We start from the raw sequence: 24,891 nt of genomic DNA on the forward strand, positions 1-24,891 counted from the left end.
CTTGCTGTAAAAATGAGCTTTAATGCACGAGATCATACCAACATTTTTGAGCCAGTTTTGAACTTTTAACCTTCATAAACCGTAACGGAGGTAAAATTTAAGTGTCACAAGAGTAAACTCGGTAAAGTGGTTGCTTGCCGCACTGAAATGCTATCAAGCAACTTGCGCGTTCGAGGTAAGTATGTCGCTAAACCAGTCTGAAAACCAGCTGTGCCAAATAGATCGTTGTTTATATACAACAGTTAAGCAATACTCGATTGAGCATACAACGTATTAAGGTTGTATACTCGAAGCAAATGCATGAACAGAACACGTATCCTGATTCGACTACCATTGTTGTAAATCACGCTATATCTTATTTGTAATTGTAGGTAATGAGTTACCGCTATGCATTTCTTTACAAGAATAAAACATAGTAATCAATAAAGCAATCGTACCCTTAGGTCGTTTTCACTCTCTTACGTTGTTTATTGAGAGACCTTATCAAATTTTACAAAAAAAGCAACACCACATTTTCCCTATAGCCTTTAGCTCCACAACTCCGGCAGAATTTTTTGTGTAATAACAAAGCAGTGGTTGTGCGAATTCGGAGTGTAAATGCATAAACTATGCGACTACTGTAACCAAGCGTATTATCCAGCATGAATTAACTCTACTAAATTACAAGCACTATTAGTATCGTCTCGTATTACTAGTACTGATATCGACTGATCTAAACACGCAACATTTGGAAACACGTAAATACGAACATTCAAACTACTTGTAACAGAATAATCTCACTATATAACAAAACAGAGAAAAGAATTGTATTTGTTGACAATTTCGATATGTTCAAGACTTCGGGTTAGTTATGAAATTAACATCAAATTCAGGATGGCACTCATCAACTAAAATTCTATTGAAAACGAATAATCTCGCATACATGCAATCTGAGTAAACAAAAAATATATATTCAAGAGAAAGGCAGAACAAGTAACATAATTCAATTGCTGCCTTGTACACTGGTATTAAAATTGTATAATAAACATAGTTCGGTACTATTTTGTAAACTTGAGATACTTCCTGATGGAAGTAATCGGTATACATATAATGTATATGTAAATTATCTATATATTGCAGTTAAAGCACTCACACCTTAAAACTTGACATAAAAAAGTTTGCCAAAAATTTGACACTGCGGTAGGCAAAACACCACACTTATGTATTGGCACCGTAAAATAGAGAGCTGTTATATCACTTTGTATTTTTGTGTGCATACATGATCTACCCATTGCATAACGTGCGGTTGATGGCCACAAAATGTTACTGCACAGCTTGCTTTCAATACACTCATTAAATCACAATGTGAGGTAAGGTAGCTTCAAGGTTTTGTCATGTACTGGTACCGTAAAGGCAGTCCAGTTTTAGTAATGTTAATATTAGTCAATCACAAGAATGTTTAAACTCAGAAGCGTGGAAATGTACATTGCTTGGGTATTTTAAATAGCCATTAAAAGGTTTCTTTTTAATCTTTCGTTAATGGACTAGCAGGAAATTTCCAAATTGTATAGAACAAAAATGCATAATGTATATTGATGCAGAAGGCCAGCGCTTGAGCTAACATATCTTCAGATAAAAGGTTTGCAAACATAAATAAATTGAGTTGGCCAGTATTCGGAATGATTTTATTCTCAGAAATGGTCGGAATTTTACAAAAAGAAAGCTTTAAAGTTTAAACTATTAGTGGATTAACAACATAAAGAAAATCAATTGTTGTAGTTATATACAACGAAAAGAAGCAAACAAAAGTTCTGCACAATATGGCAATTTGAAGCATTAGATTACACAAAGCATTTTAATATCAAGTAGTTGCTTAATTCCAAGTAAAAGATAGGTAATATAGGCTTAAATGTTTGTAACACATGCAGAAAGTAAAGGCTACAACTATCATTTTAGTTACAAAATGCAAGTGGCTCGATACAACAGAATTTCTGAACCTTGCGGGAATATTTCCATTAAAACATTTGCAGGTATAAATGCAACCACTCCAGGTTTCAATTCACCAGCAATTCCTGCCACACTTGCTGTTCCAGATATGCATAATAAGATACTAGCAGAGTCGTGTTGCTTTACAACATACTTTTCATGGTCAGAAGGAACTCTAATGCATATCACAGCAAAGTCTTTCACCGGCGGATCATACACCAATTCAAAAGGATAATCAGATGACTTAGGCTGAAATTTACGGTCTTCTGCAGGTGTAGGAAGGTAGTCAAGCATATCACAAAGCGTGCTAGCATCAACCAGCTTAGGAGTAAGACCTGCACGAACTACATTGTCTGAACATGCCATGCATTCTATGCAGTCTCCAGAAAGATAAGCATGCGGAACATTAGCACCAAGGAAAATTGCCTCACCAGACGAAAGCAATATGTGATTAAGAAAATATATGACAAAGCAACCCACATCACCAGGAAATTGCGAATGAACTCGAAGCAATAGTTCACCATGGACTGGTTCAAGATTTAAATTATCTTCCTTCATTTTCTCAATTCTTTGCACCAGTGTATTGAGACATTCCTCTCTTATATGTTTCTCACTCAGTATAACATTACTAAAGCATTCCTTTAAGGAGGATGCAACATCAGATACGCCATTCAAACATTTCGCTTTTAAACGATCGGCAGTGACCTTACCAACTACTGCCTCCAATTCTGGAACAGCTTCAAGGAACTGTACAATTTCCTTCACTGGACGGAAGCCACACAAAGCTTCAAATTCAGTTAGCGCAATAGCCATTTCTGGTTTATGATTGGAGTCTCTGTACACTTCAGGTCTCTCAACATGCAGTTTTTCAGCCAAAGCTTTGTCTGGGTGAGCTTGAATTGAAAGAGATTTGGCAACACTGAGGACTTTAAACAAGAATGGAAGCACCCCAAACTGTGAAACAACTTTTTCACCCAAAACACCAGGATATTCCTTCACAAAGTCTAAAAGGTTTTTATCACCTCCAATGAGCTTGCTGGGTGCTTTAGGATGTGCACCCATCCATAACTCTGCGTAAGGTTCATCATCTTTTAAATTGAAAGACAGATCAGCATTGGCACATAGCAAGGCAACCTTGCTTGATTTGCCAACTTTTCCCCATGCATATTGCTGGACTGCTCCTTGAATCAGTTGCACACTTGAAGTATTATTTGCCATGTTATGGGTTTATTTCACATATAATACCTGTGAAAATTAGATATATGTTATCGGTTAATCAAACAAGGCTAATTGGGATAGTTTTCTAGTTTATCAACTAATAAAACTTATATGAAACAGTTTTTTGAGTTCATTACATGATCATTTTATATGGTTTTAGCCCTATGCTGTACTTTCCCACACATTGTTAAAGTTTTGCATCTAGTTTTCAAAAGCATGCTTGTCACAAATTACCCCATGTTTGGTAAGGGATCCATAATACAAAATACTGAGCTATTATAAGTAAAGCTCAGCATCAGTTATTCACCGCCCTCACAAAATCACTTCATTCAAGTTTCAAGACGACAATTGCCAAGTTGATGTAATATCATACAATTTATGTCATGATGCACGCGTTGCTTGGTTTTGAAAATTTCAATGCAAAATTGAGAATAAAAGAAACACTCCAAAAAACATTGCTGTATATTGTCATGTTTTTATAGAATTATACAGGTCTTAGCTAGGTTTGTAGTCTAGTACCAAGCAGTCTTATTAACTTACAAATTCTGCAGTCATTGCAAAAGCAATGCCCACCAAATGTAATTTGCAATCTTTAACAGAATTGACAGTGTAGTGCAGAAGTGCACAACCCATGCACAGGATGCATTTGCATAGCCTAGCCTACCAGGCTTACACCCGGAATTGATTTAATGGTCGTGCTAACCTGCCGTTGTTACAGCACTCTCATGTTCTGGTGTTTAACATCTTACACGTTTTATAAGCTCTCGAGGCTAGGCCACAATTCGGCATTTTTCCGTCTGTTAATTGCAAGTAAGTGTTTGTTTCGATTAGTCTGTAACAATGTTTAGCGCCCCGTTTTTTCCCCTTTACAGTAACAAATTAAGAAATGTAGCCTACAGAAAATAAACTAAACTAGCGGCTAGCCTACTACGGTAACTGAATATAACAAAAAAATAATATTAGCCCAGGCCTGTCCCTATATGTTAGTATGTTTAACACCATAACCTGCTAACCTGATTCCCGACTTCTGCTGTAGGCCTACTAAACTTAGTGTATTGTAGAGTAGACTATTAGACTGGAGTTGCTACCGACATGAAATTAGTTAAATAGGCCGCACAGATTTGAGCAAATGAAATTCGTCTACAGTACTTTGTTTTCGGTGTATTCCAGTACGCCGCCGATTGCAAACAAAAACGGCATTATGGACAAGTCCAGACACGCCCGCAGTGATTGCGCAAGTTTTGCACAACTGGTACAGTACATGTTATTTTACTTTCGACAAATAACCCTTTAAAATACAACACTGACAAGTAATTTACCATATTTATTTACTATGCTATATTTCTTGATTACCATTTTTTGCATTTTATCTACATCGCGTCAAGGGCTCGCAAGCGTCACATACGTTTTTCTCAGAGGGAAAGGAGGTTTAATTAAAATCCCCTATTAAGGTCTTTCCAAATAACGTAGTAATATTTTATGTTTTTTTCGCGTTGCAAGTTAAGATAATAAAAGTAAACTAAGCTTATTATCGCTAGCCGGCAAGCTTAAATCCAATTTTTTAAATCTAAAGTGTTTTTAGGCGTATAAGTAAGTAAGTTAAACGTCTGCACATCCGTTCGTAAAATCTATATATTCTGCAACTAGCATTGGCCTGCGTGGCATTATCAACATTATTAACGGCGGCATACACCAGATACTGTAAAATAAAACCACTCAAGGTATTTCTATAAACTTTAGACTTTATTTTTATAAACTTTAGGTATGAAGCTGTTTCACTCAGATGTCACAATGCATTATTGTCTCACAATTACCACTGCATTACTTAATTAACTGTATTAATTACAGTTATCACTGCAAAAACGTTATCTACACTTTGCTGATTGTAGGTCACACAGGCTGCTGCTAAACATAGGCGGTTAAATTAGGTCGTTTGGAGAATAGGTATGCAAAGAAATGATTTTAGCTATTTAAAGTTTTCTCGGAGTTAGATTTAGACTTTAGAGTGAGGGGTAGATTTAGGTTTCTATGTTATAACATTTAAGTTAGGTTAACCAGAAACTGTGAAAAATTGATTCGAACCTCACGATTTTTTCTGGTGAAGTAGTGGCAGCGGTATAGAAAACACGTTAAAACAGATTCTTGGTAAATGTGCTACAATACGATCCCAGCGTAATCATAAAAAATAAACGTTTTCACATTACTCGGTCTTGCACAATGTTCCCTCTAAGCTGCGTGCGTGCGCAAATGCGCACTGCTGACACGTTCTCCGCGCACAGAAAATCTGTGCTGCGCACAAGAAAAAATTCCAACCTGAATTGAAAATAGAATAAACGCATAATTATGACGACGCGCACGTCAGATGTTGCTCACAGTGGTCCAAGAGACCGCTCAGAGAGTTAGAGTGTTTGCTCAGACTCGTTAAAAATTAGAGGGAACATTGGTCTTGCACCTTGATATTTTGTGTGAAAATTTTGCCCATATTTTGTTTGTGCCCCTAAAAGGTAATACTTTGTGGATGTATTTTGTTATAAGTGTATTTGTTATGACGCAATGATGTCTTACAATAAACACTGAACTAAAATGATTTTTGAAAAGTGCCCTTTTTTAGAATTTTGGATGAATGAAACAAAACTGCTACATGAACGCCTTTAAGGGAAATTGGAAAAAAGCTGGATATACCCGATTGAACTACATTGTTGACGAATCACTACAATTTAGGGCAAAATAAATTTCTTATAAGTTAATTAATATTAGGCTATTCGTATAAAACGGAGAGTAAGTTACCAGAAAAGTTGTTAACATATGAAAATGGAAGATTTTATTCACATGCTTGGCGTAATCATTTTGAAAGTTTAGTTTGCACTAGATCATAAAACTTACTCTTTGTGACAGCAATGCTTGTGTGGAATCTTTTAATGTCCATCTCCAAAATACCGTAGGCCTATATAAGTTTTTATGGATAGTAAACGGACGTAGGCTACGCAGTCCGTTGTTACAATACGTACTGTAAAAGGTTTATACAGATGGAATTAACGTCAGTCAAAGCCTGATTAGGCCAATGCGAACGATGCCATTTCACTAGGCCTCGCGCTGCTTAGCATCAAAACAAAATTTACAATTTAACTTTTATTTTGCGCAAATCACAGTTTAATTTCTCAATTTCTTCCCAGAAGAGAATATTTTGGTGAAATAATATCAAGAAACAAGGCTTTGATGGGAACTGATTTGCAAAGGGTTGATAGACCTATATGGTTTACGTTATTATTATATTTTAAGCTTTATAAAAACACCATCACTTCCTGCACTGGGCCCCGCTCTTGATGAGGCCGATGTCACTGTAAAGTGTAAACGAACAAAACAATTCTACAAGACAAAAAGACCTAACAGCGGGCTACGAATCCTACGATAAACGCGAATTGTCACCGTATAACATGCCGCAAACTAAATGTATCTGAAACATAAGAAAATTGTCGTGAGTTGAAATTAATAAAATTGTAAAGTAGATTGCCACTAACGACAAAGCCGTTAAAAGCATATTTTTCTACCCATTTCACGAAATCAAAGTTTTAAATTTCTTCTCAAACATGAATTTGCAGTGAGACGCCACACTCTATAAGTCTACATTGTGATGTCATTATTAAAAGTGAAACTTTCTTGGGCGCAAATCTTGAACAAATAAAAACGCACCCTATACCGAAAAGTATAATTTTTTTTACCAAACCGACATCAAATACATTTAGCCTATATGACAGGGGTGGGCAACCTTTTTGAACCCGAGAGCCACTTTGGTTGTTAAATTTTTACTGACGAGCCAAGTCATAAGAAATTATGACGTCATAAATAGTTTATGTCGTTTAATTGTTCCATATCTGCATTCCTCAATCGAAAAATATCATTAAATTTGGATAATTAACAACTTGTCATCATTGCTGGCCTAAATAAGGAAAAGAAAAAGAGAGAAACGTTCATAAACGGTACTCTTGGTAGCCTTTACAATTTTTTTGAAATTTTACGATTCGACTAGAAGAGCCACAAAAAACATGCCGGAGAGCCGCATGCGGCTCGCGAGCCGCAGTTTGCCCACGTCTGCTATATGAGAATGTAACCACAGCTTTACTACTGTAGTATGTATACTTTTCATGAGTCATACCATGGCCGCAGGAATTGTAAGCTAACCTAAACCCTCCCCTACTTTCTTCATTTTTCTCAGTTCCTTTTTCGGCCAAATTTTTTCCATAAAATTTTAAACTTCTTTCTATTTGTGAGCTAAGAGGCTCCCATTGAGGTTCACTGATCTATCAGCTTAATTTTAAATGTTAACCAATGATACTAGTTTGTAAAAAAATGCCATTTTTAGCTTAACTACGAATGATGGCTTCCGTATTGCGACCTTAGTGAGCTTCTAAAACCCTGAAGAGTCACGATTAATTCTTCGATATCGGGTAGCTGCATTTTTTATCAAAATACAATACGACTATTTTATCACGCTAGTACCAAACCAACATCAGTTTGACTGAAGGTTCTTTCGTTTTACCGGTGAGAAGTACATGGGACAACACGTTACGTTAAATCACTTTATTCGTGAAGTTTTGATGACGTAATAATCTTAATTGGTTGTGTTACGCCATAAAAACGCTTTGATAAGGAGCAAAAGTTCTGCATAACTTAACATAACATAACAATCACCCCATAACTGCCGTGCTGCACTAAATGAGCTATTTGCCAGATACGATCGGCTTTTTTCTGAAATAATCGTTGTAATCAGGATGTCGAACCGGAACTGAACCTGTTAAGTGTAAATTGTGTGATTTTGGGCGGGTTGACCAGAGGATAATTTTACTTTCTACTGTAGCTTGGGATTTTCCAGAATTGTTTTAAGTCATTATACGCGATTAAAAATGTTTAAAATTTGATGAAGTCAGAATTTTCATGAAACGAGACTGAAGTTTGCTCGGATTAATGTTTTTTGGGATTATGAGTATCACAGGAAAGTGTTTTTCAGGAAAGGAGGCGACTCGTGTTTTCAGTCGATAGACTCGATACTGCAAGCATTGCGCTCAACTGCCGCATTTTTTAATTTCTCTTTCGAGAAATAAGTATATAAAAGTGAACCTGGTGTTTCACAATTCAAAAGTTAACCATTTGTTTATTTTAGTTAGTACAGTATTTACAAAACATTGCATACAGAATAGACGTGATGTTTTGATAATTTTCATTTTTCCTATAGGAATAACATAACGCATAGGATATGCAGCAGCCTCCATGGCCAAGAGACATTCATAAAATGATAAGGAAGGTACAAAAAGATTTGCTATTTGTCACGCTACGCACGACTGGCGAAGAAAAGCCTCGCTTGAGTGACTAACTATGTCCCTTCTCCGAGCAGGGATATTTCACCTGTTGTTGATGTAGTTGTCACTGATACCTCCGAAAACAGGGTTAGGTATAGTATAGGACTATAGGCTATACAGGTACACTATTTTATGATTCTTAGCTATTGAATCAGAGATAGACTAGTTGCAAGTTTAGATTCGACTGCGCATATTTTTTAAGCATTCAGCATGCTGCGCGCTTGTTTTACTGTATGTGCGTAGTATAATCGCATATTAATATGAAAAAACTACTTGGTTAAGTTTTTGAACTCAGGGAACGCGCCAGTCGCTGATGTTTAGTAATTTTGTTAGACTATTTGTGTAGACTTCCAAGTATACCTGTCTGCGAACTAACGATTTTTACACTGTGATTCGTTTGACAACCTTCGTTTTTGTTTAGTACGATTGGAGACGCAGTTGACCTTAAGCTCTTATACAGGCTATAATCTACTAAAACAACCAACATGAAAGCTGTAATCGTTGTCCTTTGCTTGTGCGTCTTGGTCATACTGGCAGGTACGTGTCTTCCCCAAAAGAACTTTACTCAAATACGGCATGGTGCTTGATCTGTCTCACACTGAATAGCTATGTTTGGCCAACTAAATCGCCGTTTCAAATGTGTTGCCCATCTGCAGGCTTCGTAATTTTATACGTTGATGCTGCTCAAACCAAATGCACATATAGCGTCACTTACATCCAGTTTTAAGTTTTACGTTATGTGCTGACAATTTTAGTTATAGGCCTATGTTCGTATCAAAGAATCTTAAATATTACCATAGCCAACATAGGTTAGACTACATGTATCCATCTTATTTATTATCATATATCTGTAATACAAATAGTAGCCTATTTATGCGAAACTGAACTTCTGTTTTGCGTAGAGGAAACACCAGACACGGCAAAATTCGAGGTAAAAGTAAATTGCCCGGAAGGACACGATTGTCACAAACATATACAAGAAAGACTGGACAGTCTCAAGGAGCACGGCATTCACGCTACGCTTGAGCATATGAAGGAGAATGAGCATGGAGAACTTTAGATATGTACTTGTAAAAACTACTTTTATTTGCAGTAACGTAAATTTGTATTGCCATTGTGTCGTTGTCGCACTTAAAGCCATTAGTAAATTATGGTGTGCTGTCACATGACGTACGGTCGTCGCTTTCTTTGTGGTCAATCTTAACACGCCTGATTGAAGCCTCTCCCATGGGCCATACAGCGTAGAGCCAACACTTTATCGAAGCCACCACGCTCTTTTAAGCGCGAATAAAGATGCACATGAAACAACCCACTTACGAACCGAATCAAAATATCCAGATCATGTTTTTGTTTGTTTTATCCACGTAGTTCCGCCAGTTTATCAAACGCAGAACGCGCGAACATTCGAGATGTTAATGCTTCTTTTAGGTAACCTCGATTGGTCATGATAAACCAGCATTATGTCTCTACTTTTTGTCGGATTATTTCTTTTCATTCCGCTGATATTGAAAAAGTATAAATTTCTTTTGTTTCTTCTTCTTAGTATAAACTTCTTGGCGTTAAGATCTGACATTTCCAAGTATGAACATCCATTCAGTGCCGTCTTCTTTTGTTTTCTACTGGTCTATCATCGTTTCTATTTTCCAAAATCTGGTTTTTATTAATTCGTTTCACTGGGGTAAAAATGTTATGAGGCACGTTTGCTAGCATGATATTTAACCCTCCTCAAACTCAGTAGCAGAGAGCAAGCTATAAAAAAGCTTGACCAATTGCATGATATGACATACAGAAGCCTAATTGTACATACAGGAAGTCCGACATTCGATTAAATGCAAAAACAAATATATTTAAAGAAAAGGCCCCGACCGGCACCTCGCTTATTGACGCCAGACGAATTAATGTGGTTGGGTGCTACCGCCGCGGACGTTGAAATCGCAGTACTGCACAATTATGGAAACCACTAACCAGTGTTTCTGGCGTACACTAACCTTCAGTGTTGTAATAACTCGAGTCAAATTTTCCATGACTTGACTAGAGTCAAATGACTGGAATTACGTGATGACAACAGAGCTTTACGGTAGATAAGAAAATCGTATATTTTTAAAAATTACACTCTGCTGGAAAGAAAGTATCAACCAGATCAACTTTAGCACAGCAATGACGTTTTGATAACCAATTAAACGCAACACGTAGTGTAACGTCAGAAATGTTTCTGAAAAAAAAAAGGTATTGACCACTCCAGTCACAGCAAATGGACTCAGAAATAATGACGTCACTCAGGAAAATAATGGTGCTCAACAACAAGACGTTTGCTTGCATTCCGGGTCGTAAATGGTGGTATTAAATTGATGGTGACAACTAGCACAGTCACAAAAACCGAAACAAAAGCTGACAGCTGCAAAGGGGGAAAACCCACTACAAGCGGAACACCATCTCAAGCAAAAGCCTGGTAACTAGTGGCAATGCTGATCAGTGATAATGTTGGGATTTGCTGGACTGCCCGAGTTTCAGTAATTTATGCAGCAGAACTGTACATGAATAATGACATCAAAAGATATTATGGCATTACTGCTGCTCAGCACAATGGTTTTGGGGTTTAGTGACCGTCCATCGTTATAGCACAACCGTTCTGTAGTTAACAACTTGCATGCTACAAGAATTCGGAGCTTTTTCGCTTTTCTCATGTTCATTGATCTATTATTTGTAAGCATATTTTTGTTTTATTGTAACAACTGTTAGCATTAAGCACTGCACTTTTTGCTTCCCAAATTCAATAACATAAACTATACTAAACAATATGACATGATCATCTTTGGTAAGAACATCAACTGGGATTTTATGGTAAGATTCAAAAAGTTGCTAACACTATTTGATGAGTAGTGGTGGATAGAACGCTTCCATTTTCAATTAGTGGATATATTCTTGGTGAATCATGAAACAGACCAAGTTAACCATCATTGAATGAATGAATCTAACATTGGTCACCTTACAATTAAACATGGGGAGTAAGGTGTGCAAGCACCAGTGCATGAAACAAAATACGTCGTCACTCTGTCAAGTACTGTGACATCACATAATGTTGACAAATTAAGTGGGTAAGGTTCAAAGCGCTGCTAAATTCACCATTTAATCAATAAATTTTGTTATAACAAAATGTACATTCACGGTTTCACCTTCAGTGAAATCTTCACAATCTGATGCTCAGAACGCATGCAATTTAACCGCTTTACGCTGATATTATAAACTTGATGAATAAAAATATACATAGTTTCGTATAGTTTTATTTTGTTACTAATTGATTTCCAGATTTAAAAACAAAACTCTTGTGTTTGGTGGTATCGGTCTTAGTGTGACAAATTAGGGGCACCAACAAGTAAGGAATATTCCCTCAGATTAAGCTGTGATTAATGTTCTGCTATTTGTTAATCGAGTGGGCACATATTCTCTTATTTTATACCAAAATATCGTTTTCATTTGTTTTTAATATCGTACCAGGATTTGTAACAAAATTGGTAAAAGAAACCAAGCGAAAACATAGCAAGTAGCAACTAACCAGAACAAAACAGTGTACGCATTACAAAACACGATAGGAACAACATAAAATACTCAGCGTGAAATTCATAAGTGGGTTATTCTTTAAAGCAGCTAACTCTTTAGTTTGAACAAATATTTACTTGGTATTTTCGCTTGGCTTGGAAACCAAAAATTTATTGTCTGAACACTTTGATGCACTTCCAAATTTAGGTAAAAATAAAACACTTTTTTATAGTGCTCTCTTTTAGTAAAGTTTGCATTAAATGACAAGTGTACCAAAATAGGAACAGAGAACTTTTACAACGCTATACGGCGATTGCAAGTGCCGGTGCAAAAAACAGTGTTTTGTGTACGGATGGCCCACCAAACAATATACAGAACTAAATTTGTTAGACTCTGCCTAGAACTTACTTTTGCTGTTAAACAGTCTTGTATTTCTTCCTCAAAACATTTTAACAAAAAAAAGACTTTCTACAAAAGAACACGCCAATCAGTTGAATTATCTCACAAAATAGAAGTAAGATTTTCTAATATTTAGTGTGTATAAACAGTATAAGTGGGAGCAAGGTTTATGAAAAACTTTTGCTAATGGGACTGTATTGCAATAAACGACTACCATAGTATATAAATTAAATACCAAACTGATTTACGTCTGGAAATTCATATGCTCACAAATGATGTAATGTGTTGCTTTAGATGACATTTAATATAATGTGTGGACTCTAGAACAACACCTCCCCAACCCAATAGATTTTCATAAAAATTTTTTCAGCATTTGTAATGTTTAGCTATCATATGCCTTACACAAAGTGGCCTCTACAAGAAACCAACATTGTAAACTATACAAGCTCATAGCAAGATGTTGTAGTGCATATTACACTTGCCGCAACATTTTTTACTTCCAAACCATAAAAATACATAACAATTTACATTATTGTAGCATTTTTACATAAAACACATCGTTACAGACTTCAATAAACAGAAAATAATATTTTTAGATCATATAAATTATCACCAACTGCATTGTGTACTGAAAACATGGTCATTGAAGCAACCACCAGCAGTAAAATAATAACCTATAAAACAAATAAGATCACCAACCTAACAAGCCTAAATGTTTTGCCCAAAAAGTTAGGTTGTTACCATAAGAAAAGTAGGCCAATTGCTACATTGCCTTAGCACAACATAAGACTGTAAGCAAGAAGAATAATAATATATTTATTTGTAGGTACAATATTCTGGATGGCTGTGAGCTAATTCAACAGTTTTATTGTAATTATCCAAAGAAAACTCAACAGTGGAAGTAATTTTGCGGTAAGTAATACACTGCAGATGGCTCTGATTGTTCACAGTTCCAGTAACTTCAACTACATCTTCTAAAAGTTCATTCAAGGGCGTATTCATAACTACCGTCACAGCTGTTTTGTCATCAACTTTCAAACGAAATGAGTTTCCATCACTGGCGATGTCACCTGAATCTACTAATCCCACCATGGTAACATTATTTCCGACATACTTTGGGAGCATAGAAGCTGTAACTCTTGGCCGCGGAGTAGCATAAAGTTCGTCCATGGTTCAAAAGCAAGAATTACAACGATACCTGTCGGTAATTTGAGGAATGGGCCAACGTTGAACGTTTCCAAAAGAACAAAACTCCAAAAAAAGAGCATGGCGGGAAATTAAGTATTATAGGGTAATACCCTAACGAAGTTTTTTGTTATTGTTTGTGCGGTTATAAATTAAAATGCCAAAGATTTTTGTGTTTTAAATAGTAATTTGGGTCTCTATAAAATTACAAACTAGAAAAAAATAAATAACGATATAAAAATTAATTAAAAACGATCCAGATGACTTTTAATCGTCACCATTATGAATAGACAATAGACATTCAATCGCTGTATAAGCCTACGTCTTGTTCTTTTTAACACTGATGACTAGGGTTTGTATTAGGTATGGCAGGCTAGCTAACGCACTTTGGATGGAATACGTCTCGATAGGTTTGTAAGAAAATGGTAATGTTATGTTGGGGCTTATAGTTGAATTAAGCGATAGGCCAACAGTTATGGTTCATTTCCGTTCTACGTACAAACTCTTTAAACACGAAATATGCAAACAAGAATTTTCAAAACAAAAACAAAAACAAAGTAGGTTAAATATAAAACTGGTCTAATCCTAGCAGAAAACCTAAGCTCAAAATCAGAGAAATGTTAATACGGAACATACTACCATAACGGAATTCATCAAAACATAAACTTATGTTACAATACTTATATTAGCTCTTATATTACACAAGATGGCAGTCTGGTTGAATTGCATTGACTTAGAGGCGATCGGAGGATTTATCTATGTCTAAACAGGAAAAAAGAATTTTATTGGCGCTTGAATCGTAACGGAACAGCCAAAAAGAAATAAACTAAAACCCGAGTGTTTCATTACTTTAGGGCGAACATATCGGCCTAGTGCCTAAAATACGATTAGTTCTACCAGGCTCTACTTACTACTTGGAATCTTTTATTAATCAATTTGGTAAACTGATGTTTGAGGCAAACAACAAGACAGTGTTTTGTAGGAAGTCCACACCTTTCAAAGCAGCCAAGTCGGAGGTACGAGCTATAACATTTTATTGCCCTGCTATTGATGACAACACACATCGATTGGCAACCACGAAGCCTCACTTGGTGACCGAAATACCTTCATTGCCTCAGATCAAACAGTAAATTCAATATGTGCTGACGTGAATTCTTACGTTGTGTTACGTGGATTGTTGTCGAATTAAAACTTTTGCACTGATTCAACGTATCGAAATGAGTCGAAAATTGAATTACCGTTGAAATAGGTTTATTCAACACCACCCAGAAAATATGTTGTTCAAATTACACACAACAACAATGGGGACTAAATCGTATCAAAGGCATATTTATACGAACCAAATACACGTAAAATTAATCTCAGCATAAATAATTTTACAGTGAATGACGCATAGGTAATGTGCAGCAATTGCAATAGTACAGACAGATAGATCAGAAATAAGAACAATTAATGACAAACAACAACGAAAAACAACTAGTGCCATAAGAAAGTGTTCACAAAATAGCACGGTTTTAAGCCTAAATTAAAATTGAAAATTTTTGTCATGGCTTGGTACTATATATCTCAATGGAGGTAATATACAAAAACTAGTCTACATAAGCCGCTATGAGGTATGAAACCGAGTATGTTTTTGTTACTAGACATAAATTTGTTACTGTGACGGAAAGGAGATATAAAACCGATAAAATAATTAACAAGAAAATAATGCATTGCATGTTAAACAATACCTGACAAGTAATGTGAAAAAAAATCCTGAAAATGATTTTTCAATTTAAAACGAACAAGCACCTATACAGAAACCTACACGTGGCGAACATATAATTTTGTACATTGAAGTAATTATTTTTGTACTTTTGGATGTTGAAAAGGTTTCAAGCATCAAGATCGCTTTCCTCTTCCTCTTGAATTAGGAACACGTCATCAATATGGTCACGTGGATTCGGTTTTGTCACGTCATCAGGTGGTTCCCCTAATTCGAAATAGCGTAGTGATTGAAAGGCATGAGCGCCAGCGTCAGATGAAGTTTGAAGCATGCGCTGTCTGGCCACGAGTTTTTCGTGTCGTAATCTAATAAGAAACTTCAATTAACCGGATATTATTTCGTGGCTGAATTCAAGGACAATGATAATGATAAAATCAGGGCTGGTAAAGTACATCGAAAGTGTAATACCAAAGCATGCTGTGGGGGCAAACTTTAAATAAAGGAAGTTTGATGACGGTAATAATTGGGTTTAGAATTTAGAGTCAGGTAATTCAGAGAGAACTCAGATAAAATGTTGGTTTTATTTACCACTGTTTTAAAACGCCACAAACCACTCACCTTTTTCCAGCGCTTTTACACATACTCTGCCGTACTTCGTCCAACATTGTAAGCTCTTCCTTGTCGTGGAAATCTAAGCCCGTTATAAGAGCGCTCCGGGAGAGTCTTCGAGATAATCTCCTTCTCCATTTATCACCGGACATCGACCACTAGAAAAAAAGATACAAAGCAAAGAGATAAATCGCACAACTTTGAAACAAAAAGAACTAGGAGGCCATTGATCATGCAATAAAAACAGAAATTTAAGAGCCTAAATACAAGCATAAGGCCAAATAATTGCTGGAAATAGTTTTCATACCGATCCAGAGCTTTTCCTTGAGGATTGTGACGACCTCACGGCAGGAGGAGGCTTCTTCTTTTTTGTTCCATCCTTTTCTGGTTCCATTGCAGAGACGTCACCATTCAATTCGCCAATTTCGTCATCAGATTCGTCTGAGTTCTTGGAGAAAAAAACAAGGATTACATTTACAAGGCATAAAAAATATCAAAAAAATCTAATAAATTTCCTTCAAATGTTTTGGCCTGTAAACGCTAATTAAACGACCTGCTACAGGTTCATGTCCATTTACCTCAACTGGAAACTGTGCATCGAATACTGGATGCTTGGGCATGCTTTCAGGATCAAGCAAGACTTCAGGAGGAACCCTTGGATGTTGCCAGGTGGTCGGATCATTAACATCCCAAGGATTTGACTGCCCAAACGTTCCTTGAATTACACAGCATAAAAGAAAATTTAGCCGAGTTCGAACAAACGGAAACGTGAAAAGCATCACCATGAATGTTTTAACCAAATGTAATATCGGAGGACCGAGAATTCATTTCGTTTTTGAGATAAAAGTTTTTCGTCTCACCATAAACACCACACTTTTTTATTTTACATGAATATATTTTGACGTGTTTAAGAACGTGGGTACCCGTATAATGTTCAACGCACCTATATATTGACCACTCGTGGTCCAAACCCGGACTGAGTAGTCAGTCGATGACGTCAAAACAATATCATGGCTTTCGATAAGTTCAATCCACGTGACAGGGTGCACGTGACTGCGCCAAGCAGCCAAGCGTGGCGGAGGTGGTGTGGATTTTGGGCAAACGATGTCCTTGTCCATGTCAAGTAGTGGATCGGTTGCGAAGTAATCGATGTCAAATGCGTAAACGAAACCTACAACACAAAAAATTTCTTTGTGCGCATTGGAATAAAAACGAAGCATTAAAGTTCGAAAACGGGGAAAAGAGGCCAACGAGCCACTGCCTACATTGACAGGGTATTGTGAATAAATACTAAAATACCTTTCATAAATAGTATTTAACGCATGGGTGGTCTCACCAAGATGATCGCCAATGTATAATTGGTTGCCATCACTGGAAGCGACCATGAAGCTTAAGCCTCCATTTCTATTTGAGATGGAAAAACGAGCATGAGCAGTTCGGGTGTGGAAGTTCCAAAATATGACGTATCCGTCCGAGCAGCCAGCCACAAGAGCAGCATTGTCTTTTGTGTGTAACCGGTTGGAGAGGAATATGAGCTTATTTATGACCTGTTTTCCAGCACGAACATCTGTAAAGCGAAAAATGGATGATCTTCGCGTACAACTCCGGCCTGCTTAGCTTTTAACTTACAGCCAACGAACATGTTCAACGTTGGTTCGTAGGTTTTCAAGCTGCATTATTGCTGTTGAAATTATGACAATTTAATGATGTTATTTTTGAACATCATTAAACACACCTGTCCCGATATCGCTTTGCTCTTCTACTTCGTCTTCTTCGTCAGAGTTAGACTCGGACTTCACACTAAAAACAAAGATGAGCATTGATTCATAAAATAAGCAGATAAATAGGAACTTAACAAATGAAAAACAATTTTTAGTCAGCAAATGGACAAGCATAAAAGGATATTGTTTCTAAAATCTGCAGTTTCAGACAGCGATCCAAGCGGCTAAATGACTCAAAAGATGGTAAAAAAATGTTACATTTCTTTGGGATATGGAATCCGAGAAACGCTATGTCCAGATATGATATTCCAAACAATAATGAAGCCGTCGTATGAAGCCGTCGCAATCAAGTTCGGTTTTCCAAAAGTGACAGATACGATGTCTTCAGTGTGACCACGGCGCTACAAAACATGGCAGGTTTATATTGACTAAAAGTCGAGCGCTCTGGTAGCGGCTTGTTGGATTGCAGAAGTTCTAAAGTCTACCAAATCGTCTGGCCAGTGGGGCATGGGCCGCTGTATGTGATGAAAATAGTCGGTTTGATCAGGGAATATGTTTATCCGCTGGTCCCAGCCAACGGCGATAATGAATCGATTCTTATTTATTTCCACATACACGCAGTCAGTAATTTCACTCGATTCGTTTTCTAGAAAAAGTAACATTTAATTAAGGACATGTTCTTTAAGAACTATTTCTCATTTGTTGAATCATAGAATTCGGTTAATTTTTGTTAGAAATGAACCGAATCGACGAGTTAAAATTATTAAACACATTACCTCGTTCGAGCGACCGAAGACAGTGGCCGTTGTTATAATTCCATATTCTCACGGCACCGTCTCTCCCGGAAGTGATGAGACGTCGCCCGGAAGCGTCGAAGGTCAAGCTGGTGATGGCAGTATCACCATGAGCTTTGTTAAATTCAAACATGAAGGTACCAGTTTCAAAATCCCATAATTTTACAACCTTCAAAAGAAAGTGAACACAGCTCACTGACGTAACAATCTTAACATCCCCGGTAGATCTTTTCAAACGTACAGAAATATCGCAAATGTTTCAACTTATGTTAACGTGATGGCTTTAAAACACTTTTAACCGAGAAATAAAGCGCTCAAATAAAGCCATTGGTACAGTTGTACAAAGCCCAAAACAATTCAATTGTGACAGCCAGGGACGCGGTTTAAATGCTGACAATATTTCAATAGTTGACCTGTTTAAGCGTAGTAACCGAATACTATACACAAAGTGACAATTAAAGGGATGAAATGATACAATGTTGCGAAATCGTACGTAGTTGTTTGAAAAACAGGGACAAACAAGCCAGTGAGCCACTAAATCGCCTCCACGCTGATGTAGGAAGACAATCAGACCTCGCAAGCATAAAAGCTTTATTTACTATAACGGACATATCAAGGAAATTTGCTTTCTACCTATAAATGGTTGCCGTATTGCCGGGCAAAACTCCAATAAAACGGTCTAAGATTAAACTGAATTAAAACTACAATCAAATATACTGTTCTATTGCATGAAGTATGTTTAAAAGCGTTTAATTTATTCGAGAATTACTGTCATCGACATACAAATTAAGTTATAAGATGGTAAATCTGTACTCTCACCGAATTTTCCGAGCATGTGATCACGTGACCAAAATTGCTGTTGAAAGCACAGCACATCACCGGCTCGTTATGCGACACTGATACTTCGTCAGTCAACTTAGCTCTGAAAAGAGTTGAATACCGCCGTAAATCGATTACCTTGCTGGAAAATGTAACAAAACAACCAAAGGGACTAATTCCAGACATTATATAAACTGCCTGTTCAATAAATTATAACGAGCTGTTTCAAAGCCCGAGTAGTGAAATGTTAATGTGATTAGTTATTGTTATACAAAGTAGAAGCGAAAATGAGCTTGGCGAAATGCCAAAGTTATGTAAATCTGCGGCCACGGTTTTATTTTGCTTTATTACACCGCACGAATTGCTAAAGCCAGGCTTCAGGAATGAAAAAATCCAAGTCTACTACCAAAGTATTAGTAGAAGCTAGTGATGACGTTAACTCCTTAATTCAAAAACGAAAAAACTACTTCGACTATGGAAGTTAGTCGTGACTGATGAGGTTGCTTTATATTACCGGTATCCGAAATTTGGTATCACGCGAATTCGAGTTAACAGGCATCCGCACTGTGAATTATGTTTAATCAGCAGCACAAAACTAATCGATTTAGTTCAAACAAACACTCAGTTCATTCCTAATTTAAAAACGTGCACCAAGGAGACTCACTGTTTCACACGGTAAGCCATTGCTGTCGGCAATGTATCACCCTTCCTGTGATAATGGTATTTACGAGTTATAGAAGTTTTTATCTTACCTGTAAGTATACTGTTTAGAAGATAGACACTAAAACACAAATGTATCATTATATGCACGTCTTTCTACTCACTTTTGTGATATTTTCAACAGCGACAATTGGTCTGTAGCAACTGCCAGCGCCTGGAACTGGTGCGAGTATGAACAGGCCACAATCTCCCCGTTTATCTTGTGCAACTTGGGGTTGATGGTTACCAAGCAGTTTTGCTCAACCAAATCCCAGCACTGTTCAGAAAATAACCCAAAATATATTGAGTAACCTCAAACATTTTAAGTAAACTCCAGCGAGTACCTTCAGACATTTGTCTGCTGAAATACTAAATATCCTTCCATCTTCACCGTCTATTGAGATGAAAACGACCGGAGAAGAATGCCCGCGTAGAAGCCCAGTAGCCTTCTGGGGAACATAAGGGTTCCACAATCGAACTATTCTGTCCATGCCTGGGAAGCAAAACAACGTTTAAACGTCGCAATTCCACGCAAATGACGCAATTAGCAGATAAATAACCTATTGGCTACTATGCAATGGCTGTCATATTGCAAGAACAATAAAAGGTTGTTACCCCCAGTTGCAACGATGTTTGTCGCTGTACAGAAATCGAAGGTCTTCACACCCTTGTAGACGTAGAACACGGATTGATCGGTTTTTTGACGTCTTTGGGCAGCCATGGAGCCATGTTTTCGTGTTTTGTTGCCCTGGGCGGGAGTCTGGGATTGAGCCATGAAGTTGCCCGAAATAGTTGTTGGGTGTAAATTGTTTAGGATAGTACTGGCAGTTGTACAACCTTATAAAGGAGAAGAATATGTTAACCTGAAAACAAGTTAGAAGAAGTGAACCTTCTTTAATTTAATACCTCTAACTAGCGCGGTGGAGGCGTGGTTCGAGGCTGATATCACCGAACGGAGCTCGTGAAAGTATCGTATCTGCAATAAAACTTCACTAACTAATAAAGCCTCATTAAGTAAAAAAATATAAGTTGTATCTGCAATGCATCACTTTACCTCTGTTACCCAGTCTTCGTGGACTTTCCATTTTACGAATGAAGTTCCCACACCATTGGCCACATCATGCATGGTGACCGTTGGAATCCCGCATACTTTGGGCACTTTCTTCCAATTTCTTAAAGTGTCTCCGATAGCGTTGAACATCATGATACTTACACATCCCTGTTGAGTGTTTGCATGCAAATAATGACAAGTTGAGGTGTTAACTTGCATCCTACATATCCTACATAAGATCGACAAGGACAATAACAAATAAAAAAGGATATAAGCACAAATTTTATTTAGTTTCTATACATCAAAAATCAAAACTACAATTATAGTGTATACGCAACCCATTTCACCTGATCATCGCCGTAAACTATGAGGCAACGGTCGGCTTCAGTGGGACAAACGTCGATACGAAGAGGCACTGCATCAAGTCCAATCACTTGACAGTAGAATTCGAAAGTAATCAGTTCGTAAAAGTGAAGTTCGCGTTCGCCGGTGCCAACCAGTATTTTACCGTGGGCAGGAATCAAAGCAACGTCGGTGACCCACTATTCAATGCACAATATTGTTTTTCGAGCATAAAATTTTTACCTGCGATATGTGAGGGTGCTAGAAAATGTTATTATTACCACTGATGGCTTTGCAGTGTACGCCTGTCTTTCCACTACGGAGCTATCCAGCAAAGATTCTGTCCTTTTCAACTTCAAACTTTTAGACCAAAAAGTGAACAGCCCATCCTATAAATGTAAATAGGCATGTTTTCAGGTCATGCGATTGTCAAGATTTTTAAAACGATAATGAGTTAATAATGGTTGTAATTTTAACGTTAGATATTTTAATACACCAGATATTTGACAAGAGTAACTGCAAAAGCTGTTTTTTTTCCTTGAGCTGTCTCCATCTTTTTACACATAATCAGAAAGAAAAAAAAGTCAACTGATACAAAATCAATACGTTAGGATTTGAAGAAGAATAGAAACATAAACACAATGACACGTGTACACATACTTTAAGTAGGGACACTTGAAACCACAGCTATTTTAAGCCAACATACTGGTGATGCTTCAAAGAAAGGGAAATCAATTATTAATCTCCCTATTGCCACATTAATCCTTGTGTACATTACACTTAAAATAACAAAAATTTCAGAAAAAAATACTGAATTCCATTAAGACCTTTTCAAAAAAAAATTAGACGCACAATCTATTTTAATAAAATACAAAGCTAAGAGTAAGTAAAATAACTTCCCTAAGATAAATTGAAAGTATTCACTGATAGTTCAATCATGTCCAATTGCTTTTAAAAAATCTTACTTGTCCTGCACACATGTATGATGAATCTGCAACGCAAATCACCCTTAGTATGGGAGCTTTGTGATGCGGGGTGGTGGATGACAATGCAGGCAGCACAAAGTCAATTCTTTTTGCTCTTAAGATAGCCTCCTCTTTTTCAGCATACTCCAGTTGCATGTAGGTGCAGAATTCATCCTGATTAGTTTATTATGGTTATTATTAATGATAATTTTTAATCGCATGTCATGTTTAGTTGCACATATTGCATTGCTTATCGCGTGGTAACAATTATTAGTAGCAGCTTCAAAAAACTATTTTTAGATCTTCACCAAGGCAACAAAAAAAACGATTTTAGAATATTAATTTCTCAGCACAGACCCAGTCAATTTCTCCATCTGAAGAAGAGTCAATTTTCATAAAAAGTGCAACAATCTGTTCTTCATTCTGCGAAAGTAGATTCAAGTTTAAAATTATTACAACATGAAATGAGTGTTTATATTTTCATACCTAAAAACAGTAACCACCCACCTTTCCACGAATCCCAAGGCATTCCTTTATCACCATTTTAAACTCGTCAATATCTAACGTTCCACTTCCATCTGTGTCTGCTTCCTTAATTTTTGCAAAATAATCCAGTAATGACATGATTGTTGTGCTTTAATTAACTACTCAACTTAAAAAATGTTTAAAGGCATCGCTCTGTCCCACAATAATGACACGAACATATTTTTAACAAAGAATATGCGATGATTGTGTACCACAAAAACTCTCAATGCAAGGCTGAAGTGTCCACTTGAAAGCATTGACCGAAAAAGAATGAGCAAGTATTATATCTAGTGGCATAACAACGTGTCTAGCAAACTATTGATTGCTTTGTAAATGACAGAAAAAAATTACAAACCACTTGTGAGTGCATAGCCGTGTCCACTTAGAAAGAAAATTCATATTTCAAAGCTAATAATCACATAAATTAACAGTTCTAGACAGTTAGAATTGCTATCAAATTATTGCGTTCGCATAGCAGTCAGCTTGTGAATGGTATCGTTTTTGTGACAAAGACTGTACAGACATAAATAGGTAAAAATGACAAATATCTGTGACAGGAAATATTTACTCTTGAAACAAATGTATAGCATTAAGCAAAACATTTAAAGCATAACCTAAAAATTTTTAGATTCAACTTACTTCAAACGCAGATTTAATTCTGTGCAATTGATCCAGAGTTATTTTTTCTTCAATCTGTATGAAATTAATATTGACAACCTGAACCATATGCAAATAAGCACGTGAAGCTGAATTAACCAACTCAAAAACAAAGCAACAAGGAGTACAATAAAATTTAAATAACAAGTTGATACAAAAAAGAAATCATAAATTTTCAAAATATTTTAAACTTAAACACAAATATATTTGAACAAAAAGACAAGCAAAAGTTTTCTTGAGCAGATTTATTTCTACCTTAATTTTTTTCATAGAGCTTGCAGGTGTGTTGAGTCTTGTGAGAATTTTAGCAAATTCCCCAATGCCATGGACAGTGCCAAGAGTTAAACGATGCTCTAAAAATCAAGAGTGATTATATTAAAATTATGAAGTAAGGTACTATGTATACAATACTTTACTAATTTTACAAGTTGTTAATAACTTAGCTGTATTGTAGATTGTAAGTGCAGCAGCAAAACTTTGTTACAACGCAATTTTCGTTTGATAAAAAGCATCGCAATAGTACTACGGTATTGTGAAAAAAGCAAGTATACAAAGTAGCTAAGTGATTGAATAGAAAATCACTTGATATCAAGGCGTTGGGATTTATGACTCAAATGCAGAACCAACACCAACAGAACAGGACCAAAACCAATAAAATATTTATTATGCATACACTTTGTTTCATGCTGCAGCAGCGGTATAGATACTAATCAGTAAATTAGAGGGACCAATTTTATACAAATTATCAACATTAAATAGATTTCAAACAGTTGGAATATACGTTTGGGGTGGGGCTGGCCCTTGAGTGCAAGATAGGCAAAAAATCATGTGTTAAAGTAAAATTACACATTTTCTCTATGGAGTCCATCACTTTATATCCAATATCACATTATTGATGTGCTATATAATAAAGTTTTACTGTATAATATATATATTATATATGGAATTCAACTTAGAAATTAAAAAAATTATTGCAGTACCATAACTACTTTAGAGTTTTTAATGGAATCCTACCTAGGGGTGGTTTGGGTGGCAAATTGACAGCTGAATCATCTACAGCTGGAACAGCAGTAACGGACTTTGTCCTGGACACAGCACCAGCGCCAGAGTTGGCATCATCCAACAAGTTCGTATATGAATGAGACTGCAATTTAGCACGTGCTGACGATGGTCGTATAACAAATGGATCAATGTCTTTCTGTACACTAGCCACTGGCCTACCAGTGGTAGCACGAATCATTCTGAAGCTTTTGCAGTCGGTGCCAGCCTAGGCAGTCAGGCACTGTTACGCTTAAGTTCTACATAAGCATAACACAAAAAGTTAGTGGGGAAATATGTTAATGCAG

At 36.6% G+C, this 24,891-nt stretch overlaps 3 protein-coding genes and 1 long non-coding RNA gene across 5 annotated transcripts; 1 reads left to right on the plus strand and 3 right to left on the minus strand.

Annotated features, from left to right (window-relative positions):
• Positions 1 to 788: 788 nt before the first annotated feature.
• LOC143466133 (mannose-6-phosphate isomerase-like) lies at positions 789 to 3,230 on the minus strand. Its single transcript, XM_076964755.1, has one exon. The coding sequence runs from the start codon at positions 3,181 to 3,183 to the stop codon at positions 1,936 to 1,938; it is 1,248 nt and encodes a 415-aa protein (XP_076820870.1). The 5' UTR covers positions 3,184 to 3,230; the 3' UTR covers positions 789 to 1,935.
• A 5,389-nt stretch (positions 3,231 to 8,619) lies between these two features.
• On the plus strand, positions 8,620 to 9,706 carry LOC143467280 (uncharacterized). The gene is made up of 2 exons (XR_013118945.1): positions 8,620 to 9,074; positions 9,440 to 9,706. It is a non-coding gene; the product is annotated as an uncharacterized LOC143467280 (long non-coding RNA).
• Positions 9,707 to 12,931: 3,225 nt separating this feature from the next.
• Positions 12,932 to 13,729, minus strand: LOC143467264 (replication protein A 14 kDa subunit-like). Its single transcript, XM_076965025.1, has one exon. The coding sequence runs from the start codon at positions 13,641 to 13,643 to the stop codon at positions 13,290 to 13,292; it is 354 nt and encodes a 117-aa protein (XP_076821140.1). The 5' UTR covers positions 13,644 to 13,729; the 3' UTR covers positions 12,932 to 13,289.
• A 1,165-nt stretch (positions 13,730 to 14,894) lies between these two features.
• On the minus strand, positions 14,895 to 24,843 carry LOC143464561 (cilia- and flagella-associated protein 337-like). Of its 2 annotated transcripts, XM_076962413.1 has the most exons (25): positions 24,560 to 24,843; positions 23,801 to 23,898; positions 23,528 to 23,581; positions 22,871 to 22,954; positions 22,721 to 22,786; positions 22,364 to 22,537; positions 21,680 to 21,787; positions 21,404 to 21,598; positions 21,060 to 21,224; positions 20,912 to 20,981; positions 20,621 to 20,842; positions 20,350 to 20,498; positions 20,131 to 20,282; positions 19,971 to 20,015; positions 19,307 to 19,409; positions 18,470 to 18,656; positions 18,179 to 18,339; positions 17,952 to 18,094; positions 17,708 to 17,772; positions 17,309 to 17,539; positions 16,916 to 17,143; positions 16,551 to 16,687; positions 16,280 to 16,420; positions 15,982 to 16,130; positions 14,895 to 15,728 (listed from the first exon to the last, which is right to left on the minus strand). In XM_076962413.1, the coding sequence occupies exons 1-25, from the start codon at positions 24,783 to 24,785 to the stop codon at positions 15,533 to 15,535; spliced, it is 3,549 nt and encodes a 1,182-aa protein (XP_076818528.1). In that variant the 5' UTR covers positions 24,786 to 24,843; the 3' UTR covers positions 14,895 to 15,532. The 2 variants fall into 2 exon arrangements, with proteins under 2 accessions (XP_076818528.1, XP_076818537.1); XM_076962422.1 differs by lacking the exon at positions 19,971 to 20,015.
• Positions 24,844 to 24,891: the final 48 nt, after the last annotated feature.

Source organism: Clavelina lepadiformis, chromosome 1, assembly GCF_947623445.1.
Source record: "Clavelina lepadiformis chromosome 1, kaClaLepa1.1, whole genome shotgun sequence".
Lineage (NCBI taxonomy): Eukaryota > Metazoa > Chordata > Ascidiacea > Aplousobranchia > Clavelinidae > Clavelina > Clavelina lepadiformis.